This window comes from Lissotriton helveticus, chromosome 1_1 (genome assembly GCF_964261635.1).
Source record: "Lissotriton helveticus chromosome 1_1, aLisHel1.1, whole genome shotgun sequence".
Lineage (NCBI taxonomy): Eukaryota > Metazoa > Chordata > Amphibia > Caudata > Salamandridae > Lissotriton > Lissotriton helveticus.
The window spans coordinates 465,613,414-465,637,647 of NC_136057.1; the positions used below are offsets into that span (position 1 = coordinate 465,613,414).

The following is a 24,234-nucleotide window of genomic DNA, read 5'->3' on the forward strand; positions in this document are numbered from 1 at the left end:
GAAAAAACTCCAACGCATCCAAAACGCATCAGCGAGACTCATATTGGACATCCCTCGCCAAGATCACATCACCGGACACCTAAAAGACCTCCACTGGCTTCCCGTCAACAAAAGAATTACGTTCCGTCTTCTCACCCACGCACACAAGGCCCTCTACAATCTAGGACCCGAATGCCTCAACACTCGACTGTCCTTCTACAAACCCACCCGCCAACTAAGATCGTCCAATCAAGCCCTCGCCGCAGTCCTGCGCATCCGAAAATCCACCATGGGTGGCAGATCCTTCTCCTTCCTGGCTGCCAAGACCTGGAACTCACTCCCCACTCACCTCCGCCTTACTCAAAACCACATCTCCTTTAGAAAAGAACTTAAAACCTGGCTATTCGACTAATAATGAACCCCTTCCCCAAGCGCCTTGAGACCCTCTGGGTGAGTAGTGCGCTATATAAATACCCGAACTTGAACTTGAACTTTATAGCTGCAACTTCACCCCGAGGAAAACTACCTTGTTGGCACCGAAATCCAAGCAAGTCCATCTTGCGATATTTACCCATTGACTGGACAGGGCTTATATCGTCCGGATCCAGCAAGGAAGTGAGGTATCATTTTACTCGGGAGACTGCATGGAACGCTGTGAGGTAGGACATTTGTGCTAGCACGGTGATTCCACACAACAATATGTGGTAAATGTGTTTTTTCAGCTACATTTGAGGTTTGCAGGGGGTTCTGGGTAGGGGTTCCACATCAGTCATACCTCGCTGGACTCCCCCGGGTGTCTAGTTTTCAGAAATGTGTTGGTTTGGTAGTTTTCCAAGATGGCCACCGAACCCGGGGCCAAAAACCCAGATGACCCTCCCTTGCAAAACCAGGTTGTTTGTGATAGGTAATTTTGATGTCTCCTCAGTACGTTTTGGACCCTTGCCTGTCACGGGTACTTGACCCACCCACGCGAGTGAGGTACCATTTGTATCGGGAGTCCTGGGGGAACTCTGGGTGGTAGGACATTTGTAAATCACAGAAATGTGAGGAAAATGTGTTTTATTTTTACAAAGTTTGAGGTGTGCAAGGGCTTCTGAGTAACAGAACCTGGTGAGAACCAGACAAGTCACCCCATCCTGGATTCCTCTGGGTGTCTAGTTTTAAAAAATGTATAGGTTTGCTAGGTTTCCCTAGATGCTGGCCAAATGTTCTCATTGAGGTCCCTGAGGTCCACACACAACCTGATATCTTTACTAGCAGCTTTGGTGGTAAGAACAATGGGGACCAACCGCTGTGAGCATTCATTTTGTTCAATAACACCTAAAGACAATAATCTGTTGAGTTCAGTGCGAAGGGGGGCTTGCATCATGTGTGGAATGGGTCTGACTTTGTGTGCTACCGGCATGCCATTAGATTTTAACTTTATGGAATGTTGGTAGTCCTTAAGTAAACCCAAATCATCAGAAAAAAGTTTGGGAAACTTTGTTGCATACTTCCATCCCCCCAGCTGAAGGATCCACCAATAAAACTTGATTAGGACTGTTAGGATCGAGTTTCCCTCTGGTGTTTCCACCCTAACAAGTTAGATCCTTTTTGGGTAAAGTAAATCTTGCCTATTGTGTTCCTGCCCTTAAACCCAATTTCCATAGTGGTCATGCCCAACAAGGGTATGGGATCCCCATTATAACCACCCGGTTGGATGTCAGGGGGCTGTAGGATTTCTTGCCAAGAGGGAAAAAGTTGGGAGAATATTTTAGCATCAACAAGGGTGTAAGGGGCACAAGAGTCAGCAAAGACAGTAACAGGTTTATTGTCTAGGGTGATGTCACAAGGCGGAAATTGAACAGTCCCCACCCGGTGAATCGCCGCCAGTGTTGAAATGAAGGCAAAGAGCAGGCAAGCGTGGAACTCTTCTTTATTAGTCTTCTCACCACCACAGGTTCCAGTCAGCTGGAGTGCGCTGTGGAATGTTAGCATACAGAGAACAAGACAGTACCAACTGGGACATGAGGGGAGAGGTGTCCGGAATGTACCAAGAGGAGGAGATTACAACATTTCCCTAGGTGCCGGCAGAGCTAGGGTTCAACATCTACAGCTAGGCACTTTGCAAAAAAAGGGTCAGTTTTCATTTTAAAAATGTGGTGTGTTCATGTTGCGTTTTGGGCTGTTTCCTGTCACGGGCACTAGGCCTTCCCACAGAAGTGAGGTACCATTTTTATTGGAAACTTTGGGGCATGCACTGTGGGTGGAATTTTGTGGATCCACGCAGATCCCAGAGCTTTCCATCACAGAAACATAAGGAAAATTTGTTTTTTTTAAACTAAGTCTGAGGTTTGCAAGGGATCTTAGAACCTGGGACCAGCCTGCCAGTGCACGATTGTGGTCCCAAACATGGGTCCAGCTGCCATTGCGGGCTAGGATGTGCATTGCGCTGATGATGTCTCTGACTGCTTGTCCCGCCTGTGTGCGCACTTGCACTGTTAGTGTTTCTAAGTAGTGTCCAGCCTGCTGGAGCAGGCTGACATGTGCACGTGCACAGGTGGTGTCCCTAAACATATGTCTAGCCTGCCAATGCAGACTGGGGTACACATTTGCACTGTGGTGTTCCTAATTATTTTTCCAGCCTGCCATTGCAGGCTGGTGTGCGCAATTGCGCATAAACTCAGACTGACCTGTTTAAATCACTAGCCATTATGAGAAGACCTTTCACTGCCACCTTAGTACCCTGATTGAATGTCTTCCGAGGCTGAAGCAGGTGGTAGGGGGAAAGGAAGGGTAGGTACATGTGTGTCCCCTGCTCAGATAGATAGGAATACCCATATGTGTTTTCGCTTCCTGTCAGGTTTGTTCTTCCCAAAGACTGACATGAGGAGATGGGTGAAAGCAGCTCAGAGCAGCCTCATGATGTTTCAGATCATTATATTTGCAGCAACAACCCCAAGCCATTGGTAGAGGTGGATTGTTTGTGCTTCGTGCAGAAATGCCACCACTAGAAAGTGGGCATTTCTATACTCTTTACGTGCGTTTGTGCTTGGCTCCAGTCCACACTGGAGGTTCAGGGAGTACAGCTATAAAACACTGGGCTTGCAACTGGAACGACAGCAATCTCTCCAGCTGGCCATTTGCGGGCCAGCTGGAGAGATTGGAGGAGGAGGTTTTGACACTTGTCCTCTGGAGCCATATCATAGCCCCCTTAAAAATTAAGATCAGCATTCTATGGCCCCAAATCAGACAGGACTATAATTTAGGGGAGAGACATCTTTGGTTCAAAGGAAGACCCTTTTAACCACTCCCAACTTCAGAGGTACACTCCAGTATAACTACTGGTGCCATACTTCAGCAAAGGGTGAGATACACTTGTGGGAATGTAGGACAGGAGAACCTGGAACTACATGGTGCACATTGCCAGAGGACTATTTTATGCACAAGGAGGATTACTGCCATTGAAAGGGACCGCACGCCCTTCCTGAATAGTGGCTGGCCTGGTCCGAGTACCTGCTGCTGTGTGGCACCCTGAATTGTGCTCTCCAAGGGCTTGTTGAGCTTGCCCCCTGTTCTCTCGAAGACATCAAAGATCTCCTACGAGGAGCCTACACTGTCTATCTGTGACACCTGGAGAGAGGTGCACTCTCAAGTGCCCACATCGTTTACTGGATTTCGACTGGTATCGCGGTGAAAGCTTGATACTAAGAATTGTGCCTGGAGACCAGATTGCCTGGTGCATAGCTTCAAAGTCTTGCCTGCAACTAAGGCATATGGCCTCTTCCTCATCGGGTATGCATAAGCATCTTGGTGTTAGTGAGCAGATTAACTGGTTGCAGGACCTTGCGTGGCCCGCTTCGTCAATCGTGCCGCATCTCTCTCGTACGACATGCGGACTGCATACTCATTGCGTGCGGTGTCTGATTCACAGGTTGCGACCCTCAGAGGTCGGACCATAACCGTTATAGTGCTTCATTCTACGTGTGATGCATTGCTGAACTTGTGCCTGTGTATGTCACCAGAACTGTCTGGTGTGACCAATATTAACACACACCAGGCTTGTGCCTCATTTCCAAGGAGGTACGGAATTTACAACTGTTCATTGTGTGTGTGACCGGAATTGTGACCCGGAGTGTATCTTCTAAATGTGTGGCATTGCATTATAAGAATTGCGAGGGTGGGTCTGGGGTTGACAACGTGTTGCACCACATAAGGGTGCTGCGGGGCGTAGTATAGGATCTTTCCCAAATGTGCATATTGCTGATGTCATTCTAACACTTCTTGGCCTAGTACGACTAGTAATAATTCCAAGTGTGATTTATGCCCCAAAATTCATAATGTTCATGTTGTGTTGATTATTGTGTGTGTTGCATATACATGTTAATTACATGCATCACATGTGAAGTCTCTTTTGTGACGCTCAAGGTATTTATCATGAGTGTGTGCTGTGCCAATGCTTTACACATTGCCTCTGGAGTAAGCCTGACTGCTCAGTGCCAAGCTACCCAAGGGGGAGCGCAGATTATACAGTGTGTGTAATCACCCGCCCCTGACGGGAGTGGTAGGTTCTGCCTGGCTAGGGTCTTGCTTCAGCCACCCTGAAAGTGCCAGGTCCAACACCAACAATGAAGGGTTCAATAATGCAATAGATGCTTTCGGTTTTCTGTCCTTTCTAAAGGTAAATGTGCACTGGCAGTGTCTGCAGCCCAAGTGAACTGGCTAGTGCCTTGTGGAGTGTAATAAAACTGTGGTATATTTAAAGTTGACATAGTCTATGTGTACTATTCAGTGACACTGCTTTGGTTTGTTTGTGAAAAGACCTAGGCCCAGATGTAGGTAAAAAATATTTACCGATTCTTAATTACCGAATTTTACCGATTCGGTAATTAAGAATCGGTAAATATGAAGGGTGGACATGTAGGTCCATCCAGATGTGCATTTTACCGATTCGGTAAAAATCGGTATTTACCGAATCGGTAAATACCGACCGGTAATGCTCCATTCATTCCTATGGGCTTTGAAGCCCATAGGAATGAATGGGGCATTACCGGTCGGTATTTACCGAATCGGTAAATACCGATTTTGACAAGGGTGCAGGGGGTGTCACTTTGACACCCTCTAGCACCCCCAAAAAAGGGTCGGGGGCCATATGGCAGGCATACCTGCCCTAAGGGCAGGTCTGCCTGTCATATGGCACAGGTGTGCATGCACACATGTGCATGCACACCTGAATCGGTATTTCACCATCAAATTGAATTTGATGGTAAAATACCGATTTCTTAGGCCTTGTGGGACTCATAAGAGTCCCACCTACATATCAATTTTAACGAATCTGTAAAAATACCGGTCGGTAAATATACCGACCGGTATATTTACAGAATCGGTAAAATTACCGATCGGTAAATTTACCGAATGGTAAATTTACCGATTCTGCCCCCTACATCTCAAAATCCTTTTACCGGTCGGTAACGGCCGAATTCGGCCGTTACCGACCGGTAAAACCCTACCTACATCTGGCCCCAAATGATAGACTGAATGCTGAAAAAATCAAACATTCACCCCCAGTCAAACATCTGGTTTAATCCATTGTTTTTGTGCTCACCACGCCACCACAATCTGGACCCAGACATATGCAAATCAGTCTTGGCCCTGTGCCCCTTAGGAATAGTCTAGCCTGAACTGCCAGTTGCTCCCTGGACCAAAAACAAGCATCCTGGGACTAGTTTCAGGGTATCACCCCTCATCAGCCAGGGTAGCTTGAATCCAGTGACAGAGTGAGCACGGGGCCCACATCTGGGCATACCCTTACCACTTAGGAAGATAAAAGCAAAAAGAACAAATGATAGCTGGAATGCTGAACAAATCAAACATTCACCCCAGTTACAGATCTGGGTTTAATCCATCATTGTTTTGGTCACCACGCCACCTTAGTTTGGCTGGGTCCAAACTGGAATGGCATGGTGAGCAACAATGGATTTAGGCCTAGATCTGTGTACTGGGGGCGAATGTTTGACATTGTTCAGCATTCCATCCATCAGTTGCTGTTTTTGCATTTGTTTGTGTACAGCAATGTTCCCACTGCTTGTCTGGCAGCAGGAAAGAAAGGGTCAAATCACTGTCCCATTTTCGCCTTGCTCTGTGTTCCCCCACCACCATCAGCTCCTAAGCTCAAAGGATGTAGCATGTTTATATCAAATACCAGTGTCTTACACTTTGGTTTAATAATCACTTATGTAAGTGTCCCTAATGCGGAAAGTTCCAAAAGGAATGACAAACATCATGCCTTCAACCGCCTTCCCCCCGCACATTCGAAAGAAAATAAAGCTAACCAGTGGGGTGTTATTTCCTTTGGATTCAAATTGGTCCGGTGTCACAACTTTATTATCCAGAGAGATTTCTCCTATTTGATGCAGGTTCAAAATGATTCTCTGAGGTCTTACATTAGGCTCAGATGTCAGGGGCATGAGTACATTGTCAAGCAATGAGAATGCGAAAGATGCTGTCCTCTGTCCTCCTGCACAGGCCACAAGGTGGTACAAGGCACTGAATGAGCCTTTTGGCTACTTTTGATAAAGAACCTTGTGGTGCATGATGCAGGTCCTGTTTGTATGTTTAGAAAAATCAGGTTGGGAAAATGGTATTGAACACTGCAAAACATATATGGGAACATTTCATAAATATGAAAATATGCTGTACATATAGCAGACAGAGGGAAAAAAGTTTAGAACATTATCAATCACCTAGAGTCATTACATTTGCAACATGGAATGGCGAAGCCAATAGGTCCAGTGTAGTCTGTCAACCTTTTGGCAAGTCTTGTTTTGTTTTATCAAAGTTATTGCAAAACATTATCGTTCAGGAAGCTCCCAGGCATTTGTCAATCTAAAAAAGAACACTGAATAAAGTCAAAAATATTTTGGTCTAAAAAAAAGCACACATTACCATAGTAGGCCCTGACACTGAATGGAACTAATTTGTGTGTGGATGTGCTCGTTGTGAAAGGGCTGCATGCATTAACTCCTAGTGAAGTCAGCCAGTGGCTGAAGTGGGCTGACGCATTGCCCCTTAACACATGCTCAAGTACGTTAGAGAAAATTTGAATGACGCAAGCAAAGACAAATGGATGAAGTGGGGCTGAAAACCCCTCTAGGTAATTATGCCGCACACATAATTTTAGTAAAATAATAAGATTTTGTCTAACACAGACCTAAACAAGGCTATTATTCTGCCAATGGCTGCCAGCCTCGTACCTTTGAGGAAGAAAGCAAGAAAGAAGGAAAAAAATAAAAAAGATAGCTTGTAAAGAAAAAAGGATGAAAGGAAAGAGAAAGGAAAAAAATGAAGGAAAGAAAGAAAAGCAAAAGGGAAGAAAGCAGGAAAGAACACAAAAAAGAAGGAAAGAAAAATGAAAGGAAGTAAGCAAAGGTGGCAAGGAAAAAGGCAGGAAAGAAAGAAAAAAGGAAGGAAGGCACGAAAGAAAGGAAGAAAGAATGAAAGGAGGAACAGATACACAGAAAGGAAGTGAAGAAAAGTAAAGAAACAAAGAAAGAAGAAAAAGCAAGAAAGAAGGAAAAACATAAAAGGAAAGGAACGTAAGGAAACATAGATAGAAGGAAAGAAGAAAATAGGAAAGGAAGAGAGAAAGAAAGGAAAAAAAGGGAAAAATGAGTGTTGGATTGCGTGTGGGTCCAAGAATTGCAAATCACGAAGTGTAGTCCCCTCACGAGGTGTTCTTCTATCTTGTTTGTGAGGCAGTTGACTTTCATCCAACTGTCGACTTTAGACATGCAGGTGAAGAAGTTGGTTTGGTGTTCAATGTTTTGGAGGGGAGAGGATGAGCTAGGTGTCGTCTGTGTAGCATATGACATTGATTTTATGGGTGAAAAGGATGCTGGCTAATGGGGCCATGTAGGCATTAAAGAACATGGGATTAAGCAAGAATCCCTGTGGAACTCCAAAGACAGTTTTGGCGGCACCCGAGGTTAAAGAAGTCAGGCTGGCCATCCGGGAGCAGCCTGTGAGGAAAGAGCAGATTCAGTGGAGCGCTGGTTCATGAATGCTGGAATCGTGTAGGCATTAAATGAAAATGTGGTGGGAGATGGTATCTAGAGCAGCGGATCAATCAGGAAAGAATGAGGTCCATCAATCTGCTATCCTTAAGGGCGCAAAGAGCCCATTAGGTACCAGGGAATGTAAACTGTACTATGTTTTTTAGGGCATGGGCCTGTCCCCCCCCCCCCGCCCCTAACTCGGGCTCAACAGTCTTTCTGCCCTCCTGGAGAGCTCATAGGGGTGTACCCCTTTTGTACACCCCCGGTGGGGCAAAAAGCCCACTAGAGACCAGGAACAAAAGGCAAAACAAAAGTAGGGGTGGGGTAGCCCACCAATGCATCGACCTGTGACCCAAACTCACAACAGAACCAACAGTCTTTTTGCCACTGCGGGTAATTTAGGGGAATTTAACCCCAATCTGCCCCCAAGAGAAAGAAATACCACGGGATCGCCAGGAAATTAATGGTGTAAAAAAAATAAGGTGCTGTGAAGTTGCTTGCCCAGGTATTGGGTTGCTCCCTCATCCCAGAATGAGCCCAACAGTTTTTCTGCCCTCCTGACTAGAGGTTTATTGGGGGTTTATCACAATTCTTCCCTCAGGGGACTAGACACAAGGGATATATTTTTGTTTTAGAAACAAAATATGGGGTTTGGGTAGGCTGTCTGTGTTTTGGTCCTATCCCGACCCCTAAAGCCCCAACAGTCTTGGGGTACAGAACATCCCCATGGCAAGCAAGACGAAATTTGGATTGTTTTGGGTGTAATTTTGACAAGTTGACCCGAAGAGTGGGGTACATTTTTTACTTGCCATTCGGAATGGCTGCAGTATACAGGGTCCCTGCTTGGCTGCCACCCAGGAAAATCCATTACATTTCTTAAAATTAGATCCCCAGAGGAGTCTAGGGTGGTGTACCTTGGGTGGACCCTACAATGTTTCTCACCCACTGTGCTTTGCAAACCTCAAACTTTGCCTAAAATCACACATTTTCCTCACATTTCTGTGACGGAAAGTTCCAGCAACTGACCGAAAAAAATCCTACCATCCAGCATTTGCACACTTCTCCAGATAAAAACGCTACCCCACTTGGGTGGCTGGACCTGGTGCCTGTAACACAAACGAACTAAAAATGCAATGTAGCGACAACAGCAAAAAGAGGAACTGCGGAACTTAGTCCAGAGCTTGGCCATCACCTAGGCAACCTTCCCAAACCCAGATATTTTGGACTAGTAATTAGGAGCATAGCAAGGTCAGATTCTGCTAAATATCGTTAACAGGTTAACATAGCATTAGTTCTCATAGTGCTCAAAAGGACAAAGAGAAAACGGCCACTCCACGTTTTCAGGATTTGCAGACTAAGAAGTCCCAAATGTCATTAACACAAAAGTCTTTATCCTGAGCAAATGTCCTATAAGATGCAAAATCTACAAATAAGTAGTCAGAGACTTCTTCTTTTTATTCCACATATCCAATTTTTAGTTCAGCAATATTACAGCCAGTTTGTCATCGTTGTACTTCAGAAGTTGTATTCAGAACCTCATGAATGCTGGGTCTATCCAAATGGCAGATGTAGCCAATTTAGCCAACATGTGTTTCATCTTTGGGTTAATCTCCCACTAACTTCCTCAGGTCAAAATCAAATCAGGCTAAAGTTAATATGCATGTTACTAGTGGAAAGCGTATACTTTCTCCAATACCTGTGTTGGTCCTCACCGGTAGTCAATTTTATATTATCATCTCCTGTCCAAAGAGGAGTACTCCGAGTTGAGAGCAGCGGCGTGTCGCGTGTCTGTGTCTCGGTTTCCCATAGGGGAATACACAAAGTCTGGGTACTTCTAGGATCTTGAGTGTGGTTGAAAAGATTACGCAAATTTGGGCTGGATACCTTTTGGGTGTAAAGACCTAAGCACAAAGCACCCCAAATATCAAAAAACGGTTCAGTATGGGGGACTGGAAAGCCTCAGCATCTGAGGGGGTTAAAGTTGATAAGAAATGTATTGAGAAGTTAAAAAGAAGGAGAAGGTTTGCAGATGTTGAATTTTGATATTCTGATACAGTATTTATACCTTAGGGAGGGTGTACCAATCTATGTTAGCATGTTCTGTTGATATAATGCATTTAGTATTAATACAATAATAGTGACACTTAAAAAAGATTAAAAACACATATTGCTACACCATTGATGTGTTATCAAATGTTTTTCATAGGAAACATACTCAATCTTCCGCAAAGCAGATAGCAATGGGGATGGCATTGTCACAATGCATGATCTTCGCCGCCTCCTTGAAAGCTTTGTGCTCGTCATCACTGAGAAGGAGTTCCTGCGTCTGCTTGAGATGTTGGGCCTAGACATGGGCTCCACTTTAAGCTACAAGGACTTCCTCGAACTGTTCCAGTTGCAAGGGAAAATGAAGGAAACCTTTCAGCAGCTTTCTTCCCACAGGTAAAACTTGTACTTTCATTGTCTCCTGCTAACCCTTCCAACAGTTGAGTGTATTGTGTCCGTGGTCCAGGATTCGCCTGACAGTTTGGTTGCTTGGATTAAATAAAACGGGGTACAAAATCATGGGCTGTAACCACTAGAATAACAGGAGACTTTCTGCAAAGGTCAGAATTAGTTGTCAACGAGTTGTTACACTGTCCACACCTGTTGTCCCATTTTAAATCCAGAAATGTATATCTACCACTGTGTACACCCAAGGTCTTACAGATTGACATTAGCTAGTTTGTCAGCCTTTGTTTACTGAGCGTGTCCACTTCACATATCCCAGAGTGCAACAGTCGAAGACCGTCTCCTCACCTTAATTTCAGCAGCCCATAAATTGGATGAATTTACGGAATAAAGGCCCTGATTATGATCGTGGCGGTTGGACTGCCGGCAGGCCATTAGTAGTGGTCTGACCACCAACAGCCCTTTGGTCCGAACGAATGATACTGGCGGTCAGACCCGGTGCTCTCGAATGCAAGACTGCCGCCTCTGCCAGGATCATAGATACCGACTGTGCGGCAGTCAGAGTAGTGTCCCAGAATGAAGGCGGTGCTGAGGCAGGCACCACTGTCGGGATTTTGATAACCCTCTGTGATAAAGTATAGGACCGGTACACACTGTCTTTGGCATTTGGACAAGTATGGGTTTATTGGGTTTATTAAACAATGAAAAAATAAAGCAGGAAGTGAGTTCAGTATAGTCTTTGATGGCTGTGGTTGTCAGAGACATGTCTTCTCTGTTCAACAAAACGTCACATCTCTCAGGGCATCCAAAGGTAGATAGAGCAGGGGAAACAAAACAAAAACAAGGAATTAAAATGTGTAATTCCTTTGTGGGACGCTCACCTACGGGCCAACTTCACCAGGGCAGGGGTGTGTTTTTGCAGCAGGGGTTTGTGGTGGAGAGGTTCTGTGATAACACCACCCCAGAACACGCATGCACCTCCCACGTGCGTAATGTGCCTGTTATTTCATAGCACCCCACCAAAAGCACAGTGTATTATGCAGTACTTGCCTCTGACCACGACCTCTCTGCTGGGTCATGGTTTGGAAGCTGAGGTGTCCATCACACTTCTTGGGTCGCTGGGACTGTAGCTGGTACAGTAGAGTAACTTCACTCGGGGGTCCTCTGTTTTGGTCTCTCCAGTGCACTGCTGCTGCACTCCAGCAGCTGGAGTCTCAATGCCGGGGAAAACCTCGACAGGAAATCCACCTGGTCCCTCGTCTACAGACGCCGCAGCCGCCTTTCCCAACCTCCAGCTGCCCGCGTCTCCATTCCCCTTGGCGTTCTCTCCGAAGCTGCCCTCATGCAGTTCCTGTGTCGAATGCCACTCATCCTTCTCGCGCTCCCTTTGAACCTCAAAGGGCCGTCTCTCGTCTGCGCTAGGAAAGTGCTCTTTGCTTCCCGGGCTCGGTGAGGATGTCGGGCCCATAGTAAATGTAAATGTAAATGTAAATGTACAGGAATTTATATAGCGCAAATCACCGAGCGGTTTCTAAGCGCTTGCTTAGGGAACCCGTCCTGGTATTCCCCTGTGAGATAACCCCCGCAGGGTATCCGCAAGGTGAAAGCCAGGCATCCCGCCGCGAGGGGCCGTTGTGGAGATTAAGCAAGCTATTGCCCAGAGTCGCAGAGTGTGAACCCGTGAATCGAGTAGGCACCGGAGCAAGAATTGTCGAGTCCATGGACATTTTAGGACTCAATACCCGGCCGAGCCGGGAATTGAACCCTGGTCCCGGGCTGACCTCTGCTTCCAGGTCTGCCTCCTCTAACCAGTGAGCCACACTTCTCCATGTGTCTGGGTGCCCCTTCTCCTGGCACTGTCATGTGTGCATGTCACACTGAGCACAAATGTGTCGGAGGCACTCAATGGTTCCAGCATCTGCTGCAGCACTTTTCCATTGCCGCAGCATGTCCACTCCGTGGTACCGCAGACTTCTGACTGCTAATGCAGTGGTCGCATTGAAATACGCCTGCCCGCTTGTCGACGGTCTCCTGACTGCCCGGCATTGTAATCAGGCCCAAAGTTCTCTGAAATGACATGAGAGGAAATCATTTATTTATTTGCCGGTAGGGCATTACATACAGAAGGACCATGTCGGCACATAGCATGACTGGTGATGATAGGGAGAATAACATAAACCAGTGTGATGATTGCGGAGTTTAAGTTATGTGCTGTATGGTGATCAATAGACCACAAACCATAATAAAATGTTGTTTTAGCCGTATAATGAATTACAGTTACACTATGGACGTATGTACATCTCTGGGTACCTTATACTGTGTTACTTAATCATACATTCCTATAGGATGAGGTGTCACTAAAGGGTACGTTTGAATTGACTGAGGGGAACTCTTGATCTCAGGAGTCAGTGTAGTTATATCATGGTGGTATAGAAGATAGAGGGATTGGAATTGTCGATTCCGGAAAGGGGGTGTAACGTCATACCAGGTAGTCCTCAGAGACCACTTCTATACCATTGTCAACGTTGTTTAGATCCTTGCAGCTTTCCGGCGAAAGTGAGTGGTGGGATGTGGGCCTGGGCGTGTAGAGGAAGTTGCAAAGTTAAATATATTGTTCTGCAAAGAGGTAGAATATTAAGGGATCTATCTGCACGTTATCCCTCCCCCCATAACCCGAGGGGTGGAATGTTGCACCTATGCGGTAATGCTGGGTTTTTCAGCTTGGCACCGTTATTGTTAACAATTCACAATGGTATTGTTAGTTTGGAAAACAGGCTGAATGGAAATTACTGGCATTCTTTCTGTGCTTTTGGTTCTGTTATACATTTAGCCGAGTTTATGCTGCATGACGTTTTTGCCTGATTGCCTCTTTCCGTAGCACCCCTGACCAGTCTAAAACATGTACTTTTCTTCTGTTTTTTACTTTACAAAGCCCACAATGTAAGCTGGACGATGTTGATCTAGTGTGCGAACAGGCTCATGATTACCTTGTGGTCAAAGCAAAAAGCCGGTGGCATGACCTGGCAAAGGTAAGCCTGAAATATTTTAATGCATTAAAAACATGTTATTGAAATGCGCACAAAGCCCGCCCTTTGGGAAGAGGCCATGTTTAAAAGACTGAATTATAAATGGAACACTGGCACAATAACTAGAAAGGAATTCATAGCCAAATGTCAGGTATTATAGTGTGTTTATTGCCCTGAAAACCAAAAGCATGCGCTCATGACTCAACATGCATCTGCTTTTCAAACATTGTTTATTTACATTTTATATCCTAATCCTACCCATGGAATTGGTAGGTATTTTCTGTAGAAGATTTACTGTAGAAATAACTAAGATTCAGATTATTAGCTGCACCGACTAAGGGATTTTTACTTCTTGTTCTATTTGTATAATTTTACATCAGTGCAATTTCAACAGAAGTCGTACTATCAATGCGGTACAGCAAGATTCTGACTGAAAACAAGTGCAAATTCGTTTTCAATTGTTTTGCATTTTCTTTCTGTTTGCTTTCTGGTACACTGTCTAGCTAAGACGTCATCAGCGAAATTATGTTTTTTTATATAACATTATACTGAATAATCATAATGTGCTATAATAACAAGATGTTTATTGTTAGCCATTTCCAGCTTTCAGAGTCCAAACGGAGTTAAATGCCTCTATAATTATTAAGGGGCTGATTGCGAGTTTGGCGGTCACTCCGCCATCCACAGGGGAATGCCGCCAAGCCGGCAGTATCCCGACTTCTGCTGTGCAAGGTTGCTGTGGGCTGGCAGTGTTGTGGCAGCAGTGCAATGGCATGCTTCAGATCATAGAGAGAACCTGAACCACATGCGGACACAGTACAGCTCCACATGCACATCTGGCGCGCCGTTGCCATGCACCATGTCGTGCATGTTACACAGTGCGTGCACGACATAGTCGGCATAGGGGGGCACAGCATGTGCCCTCAGCCACAATCCCCAATGGGCAGAATCCCCTGGGGGCTTTTTTTCAGGCCTCTTCTGTACCTTTCCACTGACCTTTTCATGGTGGAGTCCCCACTATGAAAAGGTCAGCGGAAAGGCAGGTTGTGATCCCCACTGCGGTGCCGGTGCCTCCATAGACTACTGCTTTCCCCACTGCTGCCACTGCAGGACCCGAGATCCTGGCAGTTGCGGCGGTCTTGGTCCGAGCACACTGCTCAAATCAAATCAAATCAAATCAAATAAGCTTTATTCGATTATCACAAGGATATCATAAAAGCATAGATTACATTAATCAATTTTATAATTAAAATCCAAATATAAGTCTTAAAAGAAAATGCCAAAAGAAAAACATAACTTCACAAGGAACAGATGATTTAACATTTTCCATAAAAACCGTATTAAAAAAGTTCAAAAAGCAATCACTAAATATACAAATTCATATGTCACATCATAATGAGTTCCTAAATTTTAGCAGCAATTTCAAAAACTTTTCCATAATAAATATCACGTCCCTATTTTCCAGTTGTTGTAAACGGTCAAAAGCGTCTTTGCAAGACCGCAAACCCCAGGTCTTCAATAGACGTTTCAATAAAAGTTTTCTAGGTACTAGATAATATTTACAGAAAAGTATAGAATGAATATTGGATTGAGATGCAATGTCATCACAAGGGCAAGGGGGCAGATTACGGGACCAGTCATTACAGGAAGGAAAGGTAATTAACCGAAAAAAGGAGCCCAGTCTGAATCTAGAGAGGAGCATTCTTGAGAAACAAGAAATAACAGTAGCGAGATATAATTGTAATCCCTGGATCATTGTAATTCTTTGAAAAGCCAAAACAGTTTTATTGTCCTTTTGAATAGTCCATCTTTTGGCTTCTAGATGATCCATTAAGAGCTTTCTCAAGGCTTTCCTGGAAATTTGCTCCAAACTTAATGGGTCGGTAAAAAACTCTGGGCGACCAATTTCAAAACATAACCTTTTAACAAAAGACATCCATTTTTATATGTTTAGCCCCCTCCAATTTTTGGCAATCAGCAATTACTTCTCGATTAAAAGCCGTCTCTGTAGTAGTCCAAATCTTATGCCGTAGAAGAATGGGCTCTGATTTTATTATGTCGGAAATGAAAGGAAGCCCCAACTCTATGTGAATCAAATAAGTGGACGTTGACTTCGGCGTCCCTAAGAGGTACCTTAGGAACTGATTTTCATCCTTCTGGATGGATGTTATGATGTCGATCCCCCAGAGACCAGCCCCATAAATTGCAGTTGACACACACTTTGCTTTATAGATGGTAATAAGCTGCTTGACTGGTCTCCCCCCTATTTTGCTGGCAAAGTCTCGGAGTGCACCAATCGCTCTAATAAAAGCAAGCTTCCTGGCTTTTACAGCGGACTGCCAGGTCACCTTTCTATGAAAGCAAATGCCCAAGTATGGAAATTGTTCCACAGTGTCTATTTTTTTACCTTCAATGAATATCGGGCATGGGATTTTCTTAATTCCCTTATTACAGGCCAAGGAAAAGGTCTTACCAATATTTACTTTCAAACCCTTTTCTTGCATGAAAAGAGTGAATTTAGTGACAGCCCTTTGGAGCCCCAACCTTGTTTGAGACAGTATGGCCGCATCGTCTGCGTACAGCAAGATTGGGACAGCATGACCCTCCACCTTAGGGTAGTCACATTCAAAACTCTGCATATAGTCACCAACAGCATTTATGTATAGTGAGAAAAGCAGGGGGGCTAAGATGCACCCCTGCCTCACACCTCTAGCAATGGTGAATCTTGGGGAGCATTCCCCTCTCTGGTCATACCGCACCCTAGCCCCCGCGTCTCTATACAAAGCAATAATAAAATTAAGAATAGATAAATTTAATCCCATATGCTCAAGAACACACCATAGCTGGTTGTGGTCGACACAGTCGAACGCTGAGCTCAAATCTATAAATGTGACAAATAGATTTCCATTTTTAGCCTCCACATATTTCGAAATTAAGAAATATAAATTCAAACTCTGTTCGACTGTGCCCCTACCAGTTCGAAAGCCATATTGGAGTCTAGATAGAACATCTGCCTCCTCTGTCCAATTATGAATGCGTTTTAAAATAATATATCCCGCAACCTTCATTAAGGCGTCAAGCAAGGAGATAGGACGGTAACAAGAGGGTAAATGCCTATCTCCTTTTTTATATATCGGTACCACAATTGCCTCTGACCAAGTTGGAATTTGACCATATACATTTGCACAATTCATGACAGATGTTAATAGCGGGGCCCAGAAATCTATTTCGGCCTTGAAGACATCCACTGGGATGGCATCTGGACCGGGGGCCTTACCACTTGGGCTCTCCCTAATGGCAAGAATAACCTCATCACAGGAAAAAACAATATTAGGGGTACCCTCTCTCTGGCACATTGTGGTACTATGAGAGAGAGGAGTAAGGTCCGATGAAGGCATGCCGGGAGGACTTGGTTTGCTATATAGTTGTTGGAAATATGCAGCCCAAGTGTCTCCATCAATTGCCAGGTCTAACCTCCTCTCAGGCATTTTAATCCACGGAAGTGGGGCATTAACAAACTTCCAAAAAGCTGAGGAATCATGGCTTTCACAAGTTAACAAGAGTGTCTGCCAAGCCTCCGCTTTCAAAGATTTTATCCTAGTCTTTATAACGTGTCGGGATCTAGCCCGGCGTATCTCGGGTAATGACTTCGGGATGGTATTTAAGGCCTTCTTCAAAATCTTTAAAGCTCTTGTACAGTTATTATCAAACCATCCTTTAGGTATGAAAGTACCTGGCTTGAACTGGCGGGTAATTAACTTTTTTAAGGTTTCTTGTATTTTTAAAAAAGATTTTAGGATTTTTTGAGGGTGTTCAGTCATAGACAGACAAGTATGTACCTCTTCCCGCCTCGTCTCTAATAAATTCTTTAGGAGACTAGGAGGGTCAATTTTTTCCCATTTAAGGGTATAACCATTTGTCGCCCCTATAGTAATTGGTTGATCATAGGTTATAGGATGGGCATTGTGACAGATGGTAGAAGATGGTAATAGAATAGTTATGGCTATGGGGTAGTGATCACCATATATCTGGTCTAGTGTATCCCATGAGGATATCAGAGGAGCATGCCTCTTAGAAAAGATTACGAAATCAATAATAGAATTTGAGCCTCTTCCATGAAAAGACGGTTTAAAAGGTCTCGGTGGTGAACATAACTCATTTGCAAAGGCTAAGTTAAAATGTGCTAAGAAGTTATTTAATGCCTCCCCTGTTTTTGAGTGCATAAAATGGTTTGAGATGTCTTCGATTTCATTTTCAGGGGTGGAAATAGATTCACATAATCCCCTTAGAGCAAATTGGCAAGTGTGACAATTAAAATCACCCATAAGAGCAATAGCCCATTCACCCCCCAACAGCTCTTTGACGGACACCACAGCATGGGTCAATTCATTTAGCACTTTCTCTAATTCATGTGATGGCATGTTGTTATAAAGATTAATTATTAACAAGTTTAGAGATTTACCCATTTGGATGGAAATAATTTGATAAGACTCCCTAAGAAAATGTTTGCGAACACTCAAACCTCCAACAACATTTACATAAATACACAGCCCCCCGCTATTTCTTCCTTGTTTACTCTGTAGCGCCGGTGAATGGAAGGTCTGAAAACCCAGAAGATGTACCGGGGTTTGCACCCACGTCTCCTGAAAGCATAAGACTGAGTAAGAGTTAACCACATCAAGCCAAGATGGTAGACCTATTTTAGTGGAAATACCAGCCACATTCCAGCTAAGAATCTGAATTTGGGGAAATGTGGCTCGATTCTCAGGATGTTTGTAGGATGCCTCTATGTTATTTACCTTGTTTGCCCTGGATAGTATAGTTAAGGGGTCCGATAGATCTACCCGACTAACTGTCCCACTAAGATCTAAGTTGATACACATGGAAGTACTATATAAGGGTGCTACATCAGAAATTGTACCAGTGACATTCCCTATCTCATGGCTTTCCAATCTAGATAGGGCCCTAGTATTACCTGGAGCTTTAGTATCGAGCTGAGAACCAAATATAGAAAGTTGAAGATTTTTTTGAGGGTCCAAAAACTCAAGGAAAGTTCCTTTATTCCTGGTACTGTTTTTACGAGAAGGGAACCATACACCCTCGTCGCCATTTAACCTCTCCCAATATGTTTTTTCAATTGAGTGTTTTGTGGGCACAATGTTCGGCTGTTGATATTTAAAACGATATTCACAGCAGTTTGTCAAATCTGCATCTAAGATGGAAAGTCATTCAATATCGTCCAAGCCGGAAAGAGGCGCATATTGATTGTAGCAAGGAATATTCCACTGGGGAGTTATAGGTGACAGACATTGACCATAACCGGCTAAACCATGTGGGAAAGAACGAAGAAATGTGTTTTCCATGACTCTTGGCCTTGGGGGGTGAGGGTTATATAATTGTCTATGGCGCTGGGGAAAAGAGTAGTTGTCATAGAGCTGTGTTGTACGATAGTTTTTACGGGGCATCAAAGATTCAGGATAAAAGTAGCTCAACATTTTTGGAGTAATCGACCCCCTGTTTGAATCTGAGAACCAGTCCCTAATATGCGGAATAACTCTGCTATCTTTAAAGGTAACAATTACAACATCGCCCTCAATGTCCTTTGGGCGCACTCCAACCCAATTTGTTCGCCGCACAGTGATTATCATACCATTTATGTGGGGTGGGAGTGGCCTGTTGTTACATAGCCAATAGATGACTTTATTTTTTAAGCTTGTATGATTTTCAAGGGTTCCTGGTGATAAGGGCGAAACCCCTGTTAAGATGATGACATTGTTAGAAGCATCTGGGGGTAAATCCACGTTTCTTTCACGTCGAATTTGGGTTGATTTAATTTTATCCTTGTTCAGCTGGGAATGGGTCTTTTCATTCCCTAATCTTGCTGATTCCACGAGTGCATTTATTTGAGAGGACTGTGACTGTAATTTATGGGGCAGCTTCTCGGTAACAGTGGGGACCTTAATAGTCGCTGATTTAGCTTTGACAGAAGGCAAATGTACAATAGGTGTATTTACTGCGGGTGTTGTTTTAACCTTAGTTGTTACTTTTTCAGCCTCCTTTAAGTTTATTGGTTTTACTACATCATTTCTTATTAGAGATTTTGATTTGGATCCTTCGACAAGTGTATCCAGTTGGGCACCTAGTCTCTTAACTCTCTCTGCTATTGGTAGTAGCAAAGCTTTTAGAAGGTGTTCCATCGCACCAATAAAGTCTTGCAAAGATGGTGGGACATGAGAAGAGTTTATATTTGATGAAATAGTCGAGACCCCTTGTACAGTTTCGAGTAGTTCTTTTCTCAGAGAGACTTTAGGAGGCAACAATTTGCAAGCAGGACTCGCTGTTTTACTCGTGCTTCTTTTCCTTCGTTTTTTAGGAGGCGGGCGAATGATTCCATGTTTGTTTTTAGAAGGATTATTATCAGTTAATGATCTAGGGTCCCCAGAAGGGGAAGTTCGTATTTGCACTTGCTGATCAGCCCCCGAGCCTATTTGAGCCCCAAAAAGACTTGGACTAGGATGTTCAGAAGCCTTTGGAGCTATAGGAGTATTAAGATCAATCAGGTCAATAATTAGATTGGTAGGGGGAGGTGTGTCTGGCTGAGTGGAAACGGATATCGACATATTGGTATTTTTTGGAGACGAGCTAACTTGAAAAATTAAGGGAATACTCTCAGTGTTGAATAAATCAGCATCTGTATTTTCCATGGAGGCATTATCTAGATGTGGAATATTTGGAGATGGAGACAATAGGAGTATTTTTTATTAGTTCGATAGAGGCGGCGTGCCGCGCGTCGCTCAGCCAATGCAATATCTCTATCAACATCTGCAATAGCTCTAGAAAAGTATTTATCCAGGGGGCCAAGGATAGATACTCCTACCCTGGATGAAAGATCCTCACCTACAGATGTAGACATTTCTTGTGGAATGAGCTTGTGAGTAGAGAGTTATTTGAAACCGGGATCAGAGTGTAGGAGTTAGAGGGTATGCCAAGCCAAGTCTTGTATGGCCTTGGAGGGCCGTAGAGGGCCCGCCCTTTGCCCGGGCTTCGCCCCGGGCGCTCCCGCGCGCTCCCGCGCAGCGTAAGTCGCTGGATCTTATAGGCGTGGAGAGGAGGTTAGGCGGGGCGGGGCGGTCAGGGAGAGCGGGCCAGCTGACTCGGCCTTGGACAAGCCGGGACTCTTGGGAAAGCAAGTCCCGGTCCGCGCTCGCAGCCCTGTCTCTCACCCAGCAGGGCCCAATACCTCAGGAGCACTCCCCAGACGAAGCGGGACCCGCGAAGCGGGTTCCGCGAGGCGTTGTCACAAAACCTTGTGAATAACAGCAAGTAGAAAGTCTCAATTGGTGTCCCACGTAGCAGCAGCAGGGAGGGTCCTTTTGAGGAGGTTAGGCGGGGCAGGGCGGTCAGGGAGAGCGGGCCAGCTGACTCGGCCTTGGACAAGCCGGGACTCTTGGGGAAGCGAGTCCCGGTCCGCGCTCGCAGCCCTGTCTCTCACCCAGCAGGGGCCAATACCTCAGGAGCACTCCCTAGACGAAGCTGGACCCGCGAAGCGGGTTCCGCGAGGCGTTGTCACAAAACCTTGTGAATAACAGCAAGTAGAAAGTCTCAATTGGTGTCCCACGTAGCAGCAGCAGGGAGGGTCCTTTTGAGGAGGTTAGGCGGGGCAGGGCGGTCAGGGAGAGCGGGCCAGCTGACTCGGCCTTGGACAAGCCGGGACTCTTGGGAAAACGAGTCCCGGTCCGCGCTCGCAGCCCTGTCTCTCACCCAGCAGGGGCCAATACCTCAGGAGCACTCCCCAGATGAAGCGGGACCCGCGAAGCAGGTTCCGCGAGGCGTTGTCACAAAACCTTGTGAATAACAGCAAGTAGAAAGTCTCAATTGGTGTCCCACGTAGCAGCAGCAGGGAGGGTCCTTTTGAGGAGGTTAGGTGGGGCGGTCAGGGAGAGCGGGCCAGCTGACTCGGCCTTGGACAAGCCGGGACTCTTGGGAAAGCGAGTCCCGGTCCGCGCTCGCAGCCCTGTCTCTCACCCAGCAGGGGCCAATACCTCAGGAGCACTCCCCAGACGAAGCGGGACCCGCGAAGCGGGTTCCGCGAGGCGTTGTCACAAAACCTTGTGAATAACAGCAAGTAGAAAGTCTCAATTGGTGTCCCACGTAGCAGCAGCAGGGAGGGTCCTTTTGAGGAGGTTAGGCGGGGCGGGGCGGTCAGGGAGAGCGGGCCAGCTGACTCGGCTTTGGACAAGCCGGGACTCTTGGGAAAGCGAGTCCCGGTCCGCGCTCGCAGCCCTGTCTCTCACCCAGCAGCGGCCAATACCTCAGGAGCACTCCCCAGACGAAGCGGGACCCGCGAAGCGGGTTCCGCGAGGCGTTGTCACAAAACCTTGTGAATAACAGCAACTAGAAAGTCTCAATTGGTGTCCCACGTAGCAGCAGCAGGGAGGGTCCTTTTGAGGAGGTTAGGCGGGGCGGGGCAGTCAGGGAGAGCGGGCCAGCTGACTCGGCCTTGGACAAGCCGGGACTCTTGGGAAAGCGAGTCCCGGTCCGCGCTCGCAGCCCTGTCTCTCACCCAGCAGGGGCCAATACCTCAGGAGCACTCCCCAGACGAAGCGGGACCCGCGAGGCGTTGTCACAAAACCTTGTGAATAACAGCAAGTAGAAAGTCTCAATTGGTGTCCAACGTAGCAGCAGCAGGGAGGGTCCTTTTGAGGAGGTTAGGCGGGGCGGGGCAGTCAGGGAGAGCGGGCCAGCTGACTCAGCCTTGGCAAGCCGGGACTCTCGGGAAAGCGAGTCCCGGTCTGCGCTGGCAGCCCTGTCTCTCACCCAGCAGGGGACAATACCTCAGGAGCACTCCCCAGACGAAGCGGGACCCGCGAAGCGGGTTCCGCGATGCATTATCACAAAACCTTGTGAATAACAGCAAGTAGAAAGTCTCAATTGGTGTCCCACGTAGCAGCAGCAGGGAGGGTCCTTTTGAGGAGGTTAGGCGGGGCGGGCGGTCAGGGAGAGCGGGCCAGCTGACTCGGCCTTGGACAAGCCGGGACTCTTGGGGAAGCGAGTCCCGGTCCGCGCTCGCAGCCCTGTCTCTCACCCAGCAGGGGCCAATACCTCAGGAGCACTCCCTAGACGAAGCTGGACCCGCGAAGCGGGTTCCGCGAGGCGTTGTCACAAAACCTTGTGAATAACAGCAAGTAGAAAGTCTCAATTGGTGTCCCACGTAGCAGCAGCAGGGAGGGTCCTTTTGAGGAGGTTAGGCGGGGCAGGGCGGTCAGGGAGAGCGGGCCAGCTGACTCGGCCTTGGACAAGCCGGGACTCTTGGGAAAACGAGTCCCGGTCCGCGCTCGCAGCCCTGTCTCTCACCCAGCAGGGGCCAATACCTCAGGAGCACTCCCCAGACGAAGCGGGACCCGCGAAGCGGGTTCCGCGAGGCGTTGTCACAAAACCTTGTGAATAACAGCAAGTAGAAAGTCTCAATTGGTGTCCCACGTAGCAGCAGCAGGGAGGGTCTTTTTGAGGAGGTTAGGCGGGGCGGGGCGGTCAGGGAGAGCGGGCCAGCTGACTCGGCCTTGGACAAGCCGGGACTCTTGGGAAAGCGAGTCCCGGTCCGCGCTCGCAGCCCTGTCTCTCACCCAGCAGGGGCCAATACCTCAGGAGCACTCCCCAGACGAAGCGGGACCCGCGAAGCGGGTTCCGCGAGGCGTTGTCACAAAACCTTGTGAATAACAGCAAGTAGAAAGTCTCAATTGGTGTCCCACGTAGCAGCAGCAGGGAGGGTCCTTTTGAGGAGGTTAGGCGGGGCGGGCGGTCAGGGAGAGCGGGCCAGCTGACTCGGCTTTGGACAAGCCGGGACTCTTGGGAAAGCGAGTCCCGGTCCGCGCTCGCAGCCCTGTCTCTCACCCAGCAGCGGCCAATACCTCAGGAGCACTCCCCAGACGAAGCGGGACCCGCGAAGCGGGTTCCGCGAGGCGTTGTCACAAAACCTTGTGAATAACAACAACTAGAAAGTCTCAATTGGTGTCCCACGTAGCAGCAGCAGGGAGGGTCCTTTTGAGGAGGTTAGGCGGGGCGGTCAGGGAGAGCGGGCCAGCTGACTCGGCCTTGGACAAGCCGGGACTCTTGGGAAAGCGAGTCCCGGTCCGCGCCCGCAGCCCTGTCTCTCACCCAGCAGGGGCCAATACCTCAGGAGCACTCCCCAGACGAAGCGGGACCCGCGAAGCGGGTTCCGCGAGGCGTTGTCACAAAACCTTGTGAATAACAGCAAGTAGAAAGTCTCAATTGGTGTCCCACATAGCAGCAGCAGGGAGGATCCTTTTGAGGAGGTTAGGCGGGGCGGGCGGTCAGGGAGAGCGGGCCAGCTGACTCGGCCTTGGACATGCCGGGACTCTTGGGAAAGCGAGTCCCGGTCCGCGCTCGCAGCCCTGTCTCTCACCCAGCAGGGGCCAATACCTCAGGAGCACTCCCCAGACGAAGCGGGACCCGCGAAGCGGGTTCCGCGAGGCGTTGTCACAAAACCTTGTGAATAACAGCAAGTAGAAAGTCTCAATTGGTGTCCCACGTAGCAGCAGCAGGGAGGGTCCTTTTGAGGAGGTTAGGCGGGGCGGGGCGGTCAGGGAGAGCGGGCCAGCTGACTCGGCCTTGGACAAGCCGGGACTCTTGGGAAAGCGAGTCCCGGTCCGCGCTTGCAGCCCTGTCTCTCACCCAGCAGGGGCCAATACCTCAGGAGCACTCCCCAGACGAAGCGGGACCCGCGA

General features: G+C 47.0%; 1 protein-coding gene across 2 annotated transcripts in view; it reads left to right on the top strand.

The window, feature by feature from the left end:
* Positions 1 to 24,234, top strand: part of EFCAB6 (EF-hand calcium binding domain 6) — an 803,637-nt gene that overhangs the window by 479,241 nt on the left and 300,162 nt on the right. For both annotated transcript variants that reach the window (XM_078673866.1, XM_078673867.1), the window contains 2 exons: positions 10,219 to 10,454; positions 13,396 to 13,492. In XM_078673866.1, the coding sequence (XP_078529992.1) occupies positions 10,219 to 10,454; positions 13,396 to 13,492 (333 nt within the window). The remainder of the gene's footprint in view (positions 1 to 10,218; positions 10,455 to 13,395; positions 13,493 to 24,234) is intronic.